The sequence below is a fragment of the Rattus rattus genome, chromosome 14 (genome assembly GCF_011064425.1).
Source record: "Rattus rattus isolate New Zealand chromosome 14, Rrattus_CSIRO_v1, whole genome shotgun sequence".
NCBI classification, from domain to species: domain Eukaryota; kingdom Metazoa; phylum Chordata; class Mammalia; order Rodentia; family Muridae; genus Rattus; species Rattus rattus.
In genome coordinates this window covers 40832849-40848135 of record NC_046167.1, presented here as the reverse complement: position 1 = coordinate 40848135, position 15287 = coordinate 40832849, and the positions used below count along the sequence as shown (strand labels likewise).

Below are 15287 nucleotides of genomic sequence, written 5' to 3'. Positions count from 1 at the left end.
CAGTTGACGATTCCAGTTAGTCTGGTTAGCCAGTTTGCTCTTCAGGGCTGGGAAGATAGACAGCAGTTATACTGATTGGCTTTTATAAGGGTGCTGGGGACTCAAACTCTGGTCCTCGAGCTTGCATGGCAAATGATTTATCTGCTGGGCTGCCTTGCCAGTCCAAGAAGCTTAATGTTTTAAAATTATTATTTTTTTTAAATTTAGATTTGTTTATGTGTATGAGTGTTTTTAAGACATTTAAAAATGTTCACCATATGTATGTATGCCTAGTGCCTGCAGAAGCCAGAAGAGGGTGTCAGATCCCCTTGAACTTGAGTCATAAATGGTTATGAACGTCCAAGTGGGTGCTGGGAACCAAGCTGCAGGAGCCTCAAGTGCTCCTCCTACTGAGCCATCACTCCAGCCTCTTAAAAGGACTTTGTTCTTTAAAAAAAAAAAAAAAAAAAAGCAAGTCATAGAGACTAGAAAATAATGCAGGATTCAGAATAAAAATCCTTAAATAAACTTTACATCCAATCTAACAGGTAGAGTTGTTGGTACCTGGGGAGATAGTTTGGCCAGTAAATGTTCTGGGCCCCAAATTTGAGCCCCAGAACCAATGTACAAAAGCCAGCTTGCAAGCTAAGCGCTAGGGAGGAACCTGTTTGGGGAGTTCCAGGCTCCTGAGAGAACCAAGCTCATAAAATAAGAAGGTAGATGATTGCTACAAACAATACCTCAGGTTGTCCCTTGACCTAGACGCATATGCACATTCTTTTTTTTTTTTTTTTTTTTTTTTTTCGAGCTGGGACCAACCCAGGGCCTTGCACTTGCTAGGCAAGCGCCTACCACTGGTTAAATCCCCAACCCCTGCATAGGCACATTCTTGCAGGGGTTGGTATGATGTTTGTATAATCTGTCATTAATTGCAACTCCCAGTATTTGAGCATGTTTATAAGTAACTTGTGTTTGTTCTGTTTGTTTGTTTGTAAGTCCTGAGCATAGTGGTTTTGCTTTTTCTGTTTCTTCTCCTTGTTCTCTTCCTTAAAGTAACAAGGGTAACAAATGACTGACAGTACAATTATATTGCCCAGGACAGGCAGCTCATTCAGAGGTGAAAATGACAGGGAAGGCCTCATCGTGCTTTTGTCTCAGTGACAATCCTGTCCCTTTGTATCTTTCCAGATCACATGGCAAAGGAGCCAGTGGAGGACACAGACCCCAGCACTTTATCCTTTGCCATGGTAGGTGGCAGGTTTTGACTCTTTATGCCTTGCTAGATCACACTGTGGTCACCAAGTATTACCACGAGAGCTCAGAAACTCCAAAGGTTTTCCAAAGATACACTTCTTACATATGGTATCCTCTGTGGCATCATCATTTCCAGGTCAAAAAACCAGTGTTAGATCTTCTGCTAGGGATGTGATTCAGTGAGCAGAGTGCCTGCCCAGAATGTACGGACCTGGGCTTAATCCCCAGCACTACCAGCACTCAGCAAGGTGCTGCACACACGCAGGCCTAGCACTCTGTAGGTGGAACAGGAGGATCAGGAGTATACAGTCATCCTCAGCTATACAGCAAGCTTGAAGCCAGCCTGGGCTACATGATACCTTCTCTGAAGCAGCAACAAAATCATGTTAGATCCTTTTTTTTTGCTTCATGCAAACCATAAGTGACATTCTTAGATGTTCCTAGGTCTTTGTCTGGTGTCCACTTTTAATACTGTCTATTTTTAGTTAACCTCCTTTCAACATTGAAGATATCTAACATGGAGTCCTGTCCCAGGATTCAAACCCAGGACAGAGTCTACAGCAGTGAATATTGCCCAGAACACATGTATGTGGCATGACCATCACAGAAATGGTGAGAAGAAACATGCACTCTAAGAATGCACCAAGACAAAAATCTGAGTATAAAGCTGCCGGAAGTTGAGAGGAAGAATGGCACAGCAGAGAAGAGAGGAAGTGTGGTTTAGTGGTCAGAGCCAAGGAAGTCAAGAGGGGGATTATTCTGTTTCATGTTCTGACATTAACCTGTCGACTCTGATATCAGCCTGCTGATAAGCCTGAGGCTAAAGACCTGGAAGGTTTAATCTTGCTTATGCTGCAATCCTGGGTACAGCACCTGTGGCCTTCTGCATGCTAGGCAGGCACTTTGCCGATGAGCCAGCTTTACCTCAGCCTGCCTCTGAAACACGACACAAAGCTCTCTGTTCACTTTGATCTCACAACTGACATTTAAAAATAACTCTCTGCTTTTGTCCGTTTCTGCAGTCAGACAAGTATCCCATTCAAGACACTGGCCTCCCTAAAGGTAAGAACAGTTAATATAAGGACTTCTACTTGTGACTAATTGAGTATCTGGAACAAAGCACCACTCAAATACAGTTTACTTACTGAAGATAATAAGACAGAAATGAACCAATAACTTAGGTTGAGAATAGTTACCCAATTATCCTTAGAAATGAACTTTCTAATTAGAATGGATCAATCATGTTATACCAGATTATACATTTGAACTTCATATGGTGTTATCACCAGGCACTACACAAAGCCGGACATGTTCTGCGTTCAAATAATGTAGGTGACTCAAATTTGTTTAAGGAGAAGGAGAGGAGTTGGGTGAGGTGACTCATGCCTGTAATCCTAACATTTGGAAGGTTGAGACAGGAGACTGCTAGGAGTTTGAGGCCAGTCTGGACTACGTAATGAGTTCTAGGCCAGCCTGAGCTCTAGAGTGAGACTGTTTCCAAAAACCAAAAGGAAAAACAGAGAGAGAGAGAGAGAGAGAGAGAGAGAGAGAGAGAGAGAGAGAGAGAGAGAGAGAGAGGAGGAAGAGGAGGAAGAGGAAGGAGAATGTGTTAGCCCAAGCTCCAATTGGGGAAGGTGTGTGGTAGATTTCACTGAAACCCCAGTAATGTTCTGTGGACAAACACCAAGGGACTCTTGTCAGGCTCGAAAATTCCTTTTGTAATCCACAGCCTCAAATTCAAACATGGTAAGGATCAGAAAGTGGCCAGCCTCTAGCCTTTTGCGGCCCAGCACCATGGTGTGTTTGCAAAGCCATCATGTGGCTTGTTGTATCAGAACATTGACCTTGTACCCTGTGGACAGCCCAGAGATGAGGGGACAGGGACAGTCAGATCATCTCAGCTCCAGAGACGGCAGGTCACCTGGCTGCTTGGTCTCCGTGCAGAGGTGGCCTATGGAACCCCTGATATGATATGATAAGGTGGCTTCCTGATATGTCTCTGAGAGTGGGAACAGGGGAGAGCTTCTCACCAGGGCCACCTGTGGATAAATCTAGGTTTGGGCACTGCTATCTCCCCTCCCTGGCCTCAGACTCTCTTGTCCCGTGGTGTGATCCATTAACATGTCAGTCCTTTTCTAAGTGACTGTGGGAATGGGGGAGAGGCCAAAGCCTGGCTTGACCATAAACCATGGCTGTGCTTGGCAGGTTTCCAGCAAGCTCCCTTGCCCTGCAGGCTCTCCACAGGTAACCTGTCCCTCATCTAGAGCTCCCATTTTCTAGCTTATTTAATTAATTGTTAAAGTTAGCACACTGAGTGATAGGTTTCTTCAATGGCAATGTCTTACATATGTATCATTATATTTTAGTCTAATTTTTCTTCTCACTTATAATCTTAGCCCATGCTTCCTCTAGCTAATTGGCTTTCCCCCAAGATATTCCCTCTCAATTTCACATCACATGTCTTCCATTAACCTCCTCCCAACATCCTCCACACCCCTGTGGCACTCAACCCCTCCATAGATAGATAGGTGATAGACAGACAGACAGATAGGTAGGTAGGTAGACAGACAGACAGACAGATAGATAAGGTAGGTATGTAGATAGGTAGGCAGGCAGACAGACAGACATACAGACAGGTAAGGTAGGTAGGTATGTAAATAGATAGATAGGAAGATAAGTGGATAGATAAAGCGTTGTCTAGTTTGTTTTTTTTTTTTTAAGAGTTGGATGGTGTCATAGCTTGTGTCCCAGTGCTGAGGAAATAAAACAGACATATCTTTTTTGTCTTGCTGGCCAGCCAGCCTAACCCAAGCAACACACACACACACATGCACACACACACACACACACACACACACACACACACACACACACACACATGCACACACACACACACACCACATGCACACACACACATGCACACACACACACTCATGCACATGCACACACACACACACTCATGCACATGCACACACACACACACACACACACACACACACACACACACACAGAGAGACACACACTTTTAAAAATATAATTCAACAAAGGAGATCCAGGGTCTGGAGCATGTTCTAAGGAGCATGAACACCAGACAGGGATCAAGGGAGGGCTGGCCAAAACCCCACAGAAATCAGTTTAAGGATTGTCAAGCAGAATAGCCCAGAGGGTACACTTGGATGGGTGTTATAAAGCTCTTTTCTTCTTTGCCCTTGAATGTGACTTCCTGTTTTGAAAGGAAAAGAACACTGCTTAGCAACCTGATCCTACGTATGGTCAGGTTTCTCCTAGAATCTGAGCTTTATACAACTTTCATTCGAGCCCTCATGCCTTCACAGGAAGCATGACTTTGAGAGCACACAACAGACCTTCCCTTTGTTCTATGTTACAGGAAATAATATAAAGTGCATAATTTTTAAATCTCCAAAGAAGTGCACTGCTTTGTAGGTTAAATGAGTCTTGGTTAGAAGTTTTAAAGATTCAATTCAATAATAAGGCAATTTAATGTCTGCTAGTGATGTTTCTAATAGTTTTCTCATGGAATTCGTTTTAAGAGAGGGGAGCAGAGGACGACAGCCTGAGGAGGAGTAGGAATGAAGTATAATGATGCTATGTAGAAGAAAGTCTGGTGATGCTTATGCACGAAAATGTGTCACAGTGTTATCTGCTACTTTGTATGCTGACTAAAAGAGTTAATAAACGGGTTGGGGAGAAGGTCCCTGCGCAAAGTGCCTGCTGCACAAGTATGAGGACCAGAGTTCAGATCCCCGGCACTCATAATAGACAGGCATAGGGGTTTAGTCTGCAAACCTAATACGAGCAGGTGGTGTGAAGAGGGTCCCCAGAGATCAATGGCCAGCTAGCCAGCCTCATTGAGCTCTAGGCCCAGTGAGAGGCCCTGCCTCAAAAGCAATAAAGTAGAAAGAAGACACCTTGAGCTTACAAAATAAATAAGTAAACAAACAAGTATTTTTTAGAGAGTTATTTTTAGGAATCTAAAAATTCATGTAAAGTAATTTTAGAGACCAATTTGTGGTCCTAAAAAAAATCTAAACTTCCATCTAATTATATTAAGCGAGGATTCTGGCATCCCAGTAAGTTGGGGGTGTCTAGTTTACTTAATACTGGAGTCATGGGTAATTAGCTTTAACAATTTTCCTACAGTTGAAAAAGGCCTCAAAACTCATTTTCTTAAATAGGTTAGGCGAGCTTCCTCGCATCTGTTATCCTGTCACAGGAGGCCTACATTATTCGTGAGCGGCTTAGAGCTGTTCTTTAATGCAGGCCAAGCTTGAGTGCTTTTGAATGCTGTGGTTTTGCTGTAAGTCATGTGGAAATCTAGGGTAATTTCAACGATCAGCATATGATTTATCACACCTGCTTTCTCATCAGGGACAAAAGCAAGCTCCCTCCAGAGTCAGTCCCTAGCTCTAGGTCTGCAGGTTTCTGTGGTACATTCTGCTGGGTCTCTTCTCCGCAGCTCTGCTTGACCTACAGGAGATGGGGACTGGATTAGCTACTTTTCTTGTTGCCAAGACCAAATCCCTGACAAAATAAAGAAGGCTAAAAGTTTCAGGATTCAGTTATTCACAGTGGAGAAGGCACAGCACAGGGGCACAGCACAACTGGTCTCATTGAATCTGCAGTCATGAAGCAGAGAGAGAAAAAGACTGTTTTTCCTCTGGTTTCTGTCCAGGACACCAGCCTGTTGGGGCGGTGCTGCTTACATTCGGGGTCCTTCTTTCCTCCTCAGACCTTTCCAGACAAATTCTCACGAACGCACTCAGAAGTGTGTTTCCATGAGATCACAATTCAGTCAAGCTGACAAAGAAGCTGTTCGGCCATATTACAGGGACTTACTACATTTTTCATCAGGAACTTCCTGACTTCTCACAGGAACTTGAGTATCCTGAAGAGAACGTGTCTTCCTGTTACATTTGCAAATGTCTTTGGGAAAATAGTTTTGATTTTTTTTTTTTTAAATGAGTGTTCACAGCAGAAGACAACTGCAAACAGACAAGTCCTCATGTAAATCAAGGAAACTCTGGGCTGGCCTGGTGGTACAGGCCTGTGTACAAGTTACTTAGAAGGCTGAGGCCAGAGGATGGGGGATGGGGGTGGGGTTAGGGACCTGCCTAGGTTACAGAATGAGGTCAAAGCTATCACAGGCAACTTAGTAAGATGCTGTCACAAAACAGAGTAAACAAAGGAGCCTAGAGAAAAGCTCAGTGGTAGAGCATTTGCTAAATATGCTAAGTGTGTTTGAGGATCTTACTTAGTTCAAACCCCAGTCCCCCAAAAAACAAACAAAACCTTGATAATTTTCCTTAGAGTGCCTCTCTCTTACTGTTCAAAAGAAAGTCATAGTAAATTTAAGATGCAGGGGTTGATGGCTCAGTGGTTAAGAATGCTTGCTGCTCTTCCAGAGGACCCACATCAGGTGGCTAAGGGCTGTCTGTAACTTCAGTTCCAGGGGACCTGATGCCCCCTTCTGGCCTCTGAGGACACCCACATCTCCATAGAATCACACACACACACACACACACACACACACACACACACAAATAAAAATTAAAATCTTTTTAGAAATTTAAAATGCAAAGAAAAGTGAGGTAGATTGATTCTGTTACTTTTTTTAAACGAATCTGAGCATACATGCAATGCTAGAGAAGTACTTTAATGCTGAGATTACGTCCCTACCCCAAGGAATTTGAACTTTGCTAAAGCTCCCGGCATACACACTTCATTTAATTTTTTTTTATTGTGATGCTGGAGACCCTTGTGCATGTTAGGCAAAAACTTTGCTGCTGAGCCACTTCCTCCCAGCCTCTGGAATGTTCATTTTGCACCCTCAGCATCACCCACACATAGCTGCTGTGAGGAATGCTCAAATTAAACAAACCCCTGATGATCCTTCCTCCAGGGACTAGTCATGATCTTCTCAGGTCTGGCCTTCATCCAGTGGAGTACTTTTGTTTGTAGCCTGGGTGGGGCCATCCAACTCCCCGAGGGTAAGGTTTGCTCTTTGGGTATAGGAAGCAGCAATGCTGAGCCAAGGGCAGGTGCACTGGCTGGGAGAGCATTGGTACCCAATGATCAGCCTCTTTGCTTTTTGGATCAATGCAAGGTCCTCAGCCTGCCTTGTCTGCCCACTTCAATGCCCTTAGAGGTCAAGGGAAAGATAGACTGTGGTGAGAGAAACAGCCATGAAGGGACAGACAGATCATTATCCTTCACTGAATCACATTTACCAAGGTGCCAAATGGGGTTGTCCCTGGCTTGAGAGTGCCTTCCCTTCTGTAAGATTCATAAGAGCTGCACCTCATCTGTGATGGTGCTGGGAACTCACAGGTCACACCTAGAACAGACCCATGTACAGATGGCTCATGTAGCCAACAGACACTGGACAAACCAGAGGATCCTATTGGTCTGTAGAACCCAAGCAGCAATCAGCCAGGGTACTATGCTCTGATTCCTATAACAAGTGGTATTCAGAGACTAACCTGCCAAGCTGAGGACTCTAGCCACTCAACAATAGTTTTCATCCTGGGACAAGAGATAGCCTCATTGCCCCACAAAAGCTAAGTTCAAGTCCACCCCAGGCAGCCGTCACCAGTTAGCCAAGAGGATAATTTATTCTTGGTAAATGTCCTTGGTCATGGCATGGTCTAATCTATTGATTAGGAAGCAGTTTTGATTGCCTTCTCTGTCCGTTGTTGATCAAGGTAGATTACTACCCTAAGTTGATGGGGCTGGCCAAACATATGATACCTGGCTAGACAGATAAAATGGGGGTATAGTAAGCAGTCCCATATGTCTGTAGCATGGGGCACAAGGGCACCTTGTAATGTATAGAGCTGCACCAGGTTGCACCTAGAAACATGGGACACTTGGAGTATGGGCTGTGAGAGACAAGTTCTGTGGAATCTCCAGGGTGGGGTGTCTCCAGCTCCCTGAAAAGGCTATTGCCTTGTTTGAAGAATTCTTTGTGCTGGTAGTGACTGGAATCCTCTCTCTTCAAAACCAACAGAATCATGCTCACTCCCGCCAAGATTAACATTACGTAGCGGGATGGCAAAGAGTTGGGATCTGAACTTATCTTTGTTCAAATCCATCCCAATTTTACCAACACCAAGGCAGCTCTAACTACTGAGTTTTCATTTTAGGTCTAAGAGTGGAATGTGTATGTTCTTTATCTGTACGTTGTTCTCTCCCTCCTGCCCCCATCCTAGCTAAGGAGTGTGATGCAGTCACTTCCAACTGCCCATCAAATTCTGATGATCAGCACCAGGTAAGAATCATTTTATCTTCTTGTTAAACTGTAAATACCTAGGACTTTTATAAGAATGACCCGAGAGAGCATTAAAATGGGTTGGGGAGATGACATGGTCATTAAAATGCTTGCCGCTAAAGCATGAAGGTCTGAGCTCAGACCCCAGAACTCAAGTAAAAAGCCAAGCACAGAGGTGTGTACCCACAATCCCAGATCTGGGAGACAGAAGCATATGGACTGGTAGGCCCCAGGTTCAGCCAGAGGCCGAGACTCAAAAACCAAGATGGGGAGTGCCTGGTCCTATCAGGTTCACATATGCTCATGTTCTCCATGCTCACTAGCAAACTTGATTACAGTGAGACTCCTGACTTGCAGTTACAGCATTGTGTATATCAGGATGCACACATTTAAGACAGGCTGGTTCATGCCTATGCCTTCACACATCAAGCTGAGCCCTAGCAAGTATTGTTTGGCAATGCTTTTAAAAACAACACCACATTTTAAGGAAGAGTGAGAAAAGGCCCTGTCAGGCAAAGGACTAAAGGTTAAGTTAAGGTGGGTTGAAGTATGTTAGAGGTTGGACTGTTAAATAGCAAAGTAGCTTCTCTTGGCAGTGGGAAAAGGAAGTGTTAACGAATATTGAAGACTTCAAGACCTACACTCTGAGAACAGAGGGTCTAATTGGGGGAGTAGTTAACTCTGGCTTTTTTTTTCCATTTAGGGAAATAACACATGATCAATTCTTTTTCTAGAATTGAATCATTTATTTACAAGAACAGTTTTAGGTTCACAGGAGAATGGGATTGAAGTACATAGACTTCCCACCTAACGCCTTGCCCACATACATAGCCTCCCACACTGCCAACATCCTCTACCACGGTGACAGTTTTACTGCCCATGTACCCACATTGACACGTCATCAGCTGCAGACCAGTGTGCTCATTAAGTTCATTCTGGGTCGTGTACATTCTGTGGCCTTGACCTAATCACTAATGCCATGTGCCTACCATTGACAAACTCACACAGGGTAGTTGCACTGGGCCAAAAGTCCTTTGTGCTCAGCTGCTCTCCCCTGGAAATCCCTGACCTTTTAATCCTTTCTATAGCTTGTTTTCCCCAGAATGTTAGAGTTGAGATTACACCAGAGGACTTCTTGCCCTTAGTAATATGCATTTAAACGTCTTTGTCTCTTGATGGTTCATATTTCATTGCTTTTTTTTTTGCTGTATAATATTCCAGTAACTGGATATACCACTAGTTATCCATTTACCTACTAAAGGATACCATGGTTGTAAGAAGTAAAATGTTGCTCCACTTTAAGTATGGATTGTATTAGAGCTTGTCAAAGATTCATAGATCTGTAGGACGCACTAGACCCTTGTTTCCTCTAGTTGCCCACTGTTGCCACCTTGTCTAGATGATGGCAGTTTATCTTGGGTTGAAAAGTTTCAGGGATCCTGGTAAATGGCTGAGCTATAATCAAAAAAGGAAGGAATTTCAACCCTTGGGATATATATTAGATAAAGCTTTGCATCCAGAACCATTAGGATGGGAAATTGGAGGTGGGGTGGGGGGATGCTGTGCTAAATTAGCACAGAGGCTGTAGCTCTCTGGAGTGCCAGACTATGGGACAAAGAAGACAGGGCTTTTTGGAGGTTAGGGTCTTTAAAAACTATTGTTCTGCCCTACGTCAGAGGTGCTAACCACTTTTGCCTTTTCTCTAGGCTGACATCAGTTTCTACAGAACTTGTAAAATAAAAACTACTTCACGGTCTTTAGTCTAAATTGTCATGTCAGAGTGAGGGGCTGCGTCCCACAGTGATTGCCTCAAAGTTCTGGCGCTTAGGAGAAATTGGCTCTAAGCACCGGTGTGAAGGTTTGGGTGTGAGTAAGTGTCCAGGAGGGTGCCTGCCATAACAGGGTGAGAAAGTTCAGTTTTGTAAGAAGCCACGGTGTGACAGCTCTGTTCTGAGTTCTCACTAGAAGCCAGTGCAGTCCAGTTGCCCCTCACTCTTTTCAGCATTTTGTGCTCTTTGCGTTTGCGACTCTGTGAGGACAGGTGATGTGGGTGGAATCTTTTTTTTTTTTTAAAGATTTATTTATTATGTATAGAGTTCTGCCTGCATGTACCCTTGCACACCAGACGAGGGCATCAGATTATGTTATAGATGGTTGTGAGCCACCATGTGGTTGCTGGGAATTGAACTCAGGACCTTTGGAAGAGGAGTCAGTGCTCTTAACCTTTGAGCCATCTCTCCAGCCCCAGGGTAGAGTCTTTTAATATGCGAATTTTCTGTCTGTATATTATATTTATAGTTTAGGGGTTTTGTTTGTATTTTAAAGACATACTGATACATTTATTTTATGTGAGTTTTGCCTACATGGGTGTGAGCCTAGCACAAGCATTTCTGGTCCCCACAGAAGCCAGAAAATAGCTTAGGATTCCCTGGAACTGGAGCTACAGTTCTGAGCCATTGATTCATTTCTCAATCCCTAGTTTGATTGTCTTTTATATTGGATCTTTGTGACCTTATTGGTGGATTTTAATGGTTTTCTGCATATTTTAGATAGTTCATTATTCAAAGTATCTTTTGCAAATATTCTCTGTAGGTGTGTGGGTCATCTCCCACCCCTCTTCTTTCTAAGAGGGTCCTTTATAGACATGGAGCAGACAGTATGTTTAATGAACCCAGTCTGTCTGTTAGGTCTTTCTTCTGTGGGCTGCGCCCTTAAGAGTTGCATAGAAAAAGCTGTTGGCACGCTTTGATTGTGCAGATTTTCTAAGCATTTCACAGCTGCATGTTTTACCTCATGGTCTGTAATCTGTTTTGGGTTTGTGGAACATATAAGGTCTACGTTTCACTTCCTCGATCATCAGCTGACCATGTTTACATACGTGTATTTCTGTGACTCCACTCTCTTCCTGAGTACCTTGTCTGGGCTGTCACTGAGATCTATTTTGACCCTCTTTGCAGCTCCCCTTGCCTCATGGTTTCCATTGGAACAATTCATCTGAGACCCACAGAGCATAGTATAGAAAACAGGTAGTGTTTATTATACAACGAAGTGGGAAGTACTTAAGGGTGTAAGAGAACAGTGGCCTCAGGAACCACTAAATAGGAAAATGCTCTTACAAGCGACCACAGGACAGCTCGCCACGTGTCGACGTAAACTTTATGCTCTTAATTTAAAGCCTCTGCAACACGCAGCTTTCCTGGAGGACACTTACCTATGTAGGTGTTTGGCAGGCCAATTTGAATCGCTATTTTGTTTATTTTTTTTAATTAATGGATCTTACAAAATGGTAGAATCAGGAAGGCATTTTGAAATATAATTTGTTTTTGTTAATCCTCCTTCCTTGTCCCCCATGACTGCCCCCATCTTTTTTTTTTTTTTTTTTTTTTTTTTTTTTTTTTTTATTTTCATATCACCTGTGTTCTATTACCCTCTTCTCCTCCATAAGGGAGAGGACAGTGGTACCTCTTTGTTCTTTTTCTGAAAGCCTCCAGAAAGACAGTAACCACTGGTAGAGCACCTGCTGGCCATGCAGAAATCCCTGGGCCCCTTCCCAGAACCACATGAGAACCAGCATGGTGGCATCACCTATAATCTCTGCCCCCGGGAAATGGAGGCAGGAGGACCTGGATGCTCAGGTTCATTCTCAACTACCCTCACCTACGTGAGACCCTGTCTCCTTTGCCAGGTTGGGGGATATATTCTATAATCCTCTTGACTGTTTAGAACATCAAGTCTCTACCCAGGTCCAGAGATAGTATTCAAATCCTCTTTTTCTGACCAATACTCAGAGTCTTGCAGTTTCCATTCCTGGTCTTATAAGACTACGATGTTGAAGTCTGATCTCAGACTTGACTCCTAGAAATACCATACCGTCTTGATGATTGTAGCTTGATTGTGTGTTTTAAAGTTAGGCAATCACACCCCACTGCTTTCCTCCAATTGACTATATTGAATGGGAGGAAATACAGTTTCTGTATCAACTTGTCAGTATTTAAAAATAGCTTACCAGGGCTTTGAGTTGGATTCAGTTGACTCTACAGGTCACCTTGGGGAGAACTGACAGCCTGTGTCAATCATTACTGTTTCTGATTTTTTGCAAATGGTAGGTACCATGCTGAAGCAGCCTCTTTAGACACCTCCTCTACACTCCTGTGTGTGGTCTGACTTCTTACAGTTCTGGCTCATAGTCTAGTATGTTTTACAAACTCTACATGATGACCTGAGTTGAAGGTCATATGGGTTTATTAAATCTTTACCAGCTTTTCTACTAATGACAAAAATACAGTAAAACAGAATAGAAAAATGGGCTATCCCATTATATTGATATTCTATTGATATCTATATAGCAAATAATTTCTAGTAAATGAGAATCTAATTTTGCTTCAATTATACATTATTTTAGACTCACATATATGTACAAGGTAGCATTACTTGTTATAAATTTGACCTAAAGCGTTAATAATGGCCTGTGGTTGACCCAAGCTTTTTAGAGATGGCCCATCCTACTTGGCTTTGCCATTCCCTCACTGTCCACAGCTGCCTGACCTTTCTCAGTTGGGGTACCAGTCCACATAAACCTAGAGAGACTATAGGCCTCTTCCCGCTTCTCTGAAGGGCATTGGGCTGAAAGAACATCCCGTGTAGGTGCTGTTGCTGTTAAATACTGGCCTGTGCCTGTCTGAATAAAGCACACCAAACCAACACCAACACCAACATCAACACTAACACCAACACCAACACAGTTCCATGTGGAGAGATTTAATGGGAGAACGAGACAGGGGGAAGGGGCAAGAGAAAGAAGAGAGAAGAGGAGGAGGGGGCAGAAGCTGTCTGCCTTTTATTTGGAATATGACCTAACTACTCCCAGGCGAATTGAGTTGTGAATTGAGCCAAAAGGTTTTCTGGGAATGTATGGCCATTGCCACGGCAACAGTGACCAAATGGTGCCGCTGTTGGATGTAAAGGCAATTCCTGATACCAACAGGTGCTACTGGAACTCACCTGGTAAGAATAGGGCATATTACTGTCTTTTCATATTGTGACCAAAAACCTAACAGAAAATCCTAAGAAAGAAAGAACTGATTTTGGCCCACAGTTCCAGAGATACAGTCTGTGAAGACTTGGTGGACTTCCTGGTGGTGGGAGTGTACGGTGGCAGCTCCTCACATCATGATAGATCAGGAAGCAAAGAGCTAGCAGCCGAGGTGGGTGACAGCACACAAAGGCCAGCCCGCCCAAGTAACCTAAGTCCTCCAAGCAAGGCCTCACATCCTAGAGGTTCCACAACCCCTCAAACTTGGTTCACACATCGAGGAACCAAGTGTTTAAACAAGAGTGTTGGGAGGCAACATTTCAGACTCAAACCCTTACAGAGGGGTTGTTCCTTTCTTTGCACTGGGTTGTGAGGCACTGGATAGAACTCTAGCCAGCAGGCTCATTGCCTTGGCAAAGCCATGGGTTCACTAGAAGATATGCAGATTCGAAGCCTTTAAGTGCATGGTAATAACAGGGCATGGCAGGGACTAGTCAGGCTGCAGATGCTATCTGCCATTAGTCAGCCTGGCAGGCCCCTGCCTGCAATTCTGGACACGCAACAATCCTTTCAAGCTCCAACAAGATCTGTTTCATAGATTGGTGGGTCCTTGAGCTTTTTTTCTCTTAGGGAAAGATCAGACAGCTCCGGTTTATTTGGTAATTGCTTACTTTATCCCTAGTGTGGAGTTTATAGAACAAGGAACCAGCACTACCAGGTAAGACTGCAGATCTCCTTAGACTATATTCATGGTATTTCTAATTCTAATAAGAGGTATGTTCTGTTGCCTCTCAGTCCAAATAATCCAGCTTTTCCTTAAGCTGGGCCAAAAAGCTCTCTTGAGACACAGTTGCCTGGGCATCTTGGAAGAAACAAAGAATTTCAAGGGGTTGGAAATCACCTGCTCAGCACTACGCAGCCGTGCCATCTCTCTACCTTTGTTGTTCATAGTTGGCAAGCATCTCATGTCAGATTAAAGATGCTACCTTTGAACAGATGCTTGAGTATTAAAAACACTTAATCTGGATAGCAGGTAAAGCACTGGCTGCCAACTCTGATGACTTGAGTTCAATCCCCAGGACCTACATGGTAGGAGAGAATCCAGACACTGTCCTCTGACATTCACTCTCATATTATTACATTTGTATACACATGGACACAGACAGTTAGGCAGGCAGGCAGGCAGACAGAAAGATAGAATTTTTTAAACTTTAAAAAATTATTATTAAATATATAAAAATACTCAAGCCTGGTGTAATGGTTCACACCTGAAATCTTAGCACTTGGGAGGTAAAGGAAGAATTAGTCCAAGGTCATCTTCAGCTACATAGCTAGTTCAAGGCTAGCCTAAGCCACATGTCTTTAAAATACAAGAAAAAGAAAAGAAATAAAAACTAGAGGCTAGAGAGATGGCTCAGTGGTTAGGAGCACTGTCTGCTCTGACAGAGGTCCTGATTTGATTCTCAGCACCCACACTGTGCCTCATAACCATGTGTAATTCCAAATTATAGGGGACCTTATGATCTCTTCTGGTTTCTGTGAGCATGCACATGTAGCATACATTCATGGACACACATAGATAGAAAAAGCAATAAAATAATTTATGTTTAAAAACCCAAAACAACAAAAAGTGTATACTAGAATTTCTCTTTCCATCTTTTGATAAGCAAAGATAAGTCTGTCCTAATCCAATGGCCATCTGACTCTATCTCCTGCTGGTGTCTAACTTCTTAG

The 15287-nt window shown here is 43.4% G+C and overlaps 1 protein-coding gene across 1 annotated transcript in view; it reads left to right on the top strand.

The window, feature by feature from the left end:
• The first annotated feature begins 1169 nt into the window (after nucleotides 1-1169).
• The window catches only part of Edaradd (EDAR associated death domain), a 29698-nt gene continuing 15580 nt past the window's right edge, over nucleotides 1170-15287 (top strand). The window contains exons 1-3 of the mRNA XM_032884993.1: nucleotides 1170-1226; nucleotides 2256-2295; nucleotides 8463-8521. Coding sequence (XP_032740884.1) covers nucleotides 1173-1226; nucleotides 2256-2295; nucleotides 8463-8521 — 153 coding nt within the window. The 5' untranslated portion in view covers nucleotides 1170-1172. The remainder of the gene's footprint in view (nucleotides 1227-2255; nucleotides 2296-8462; nucleotides 8522-15287) is intronic.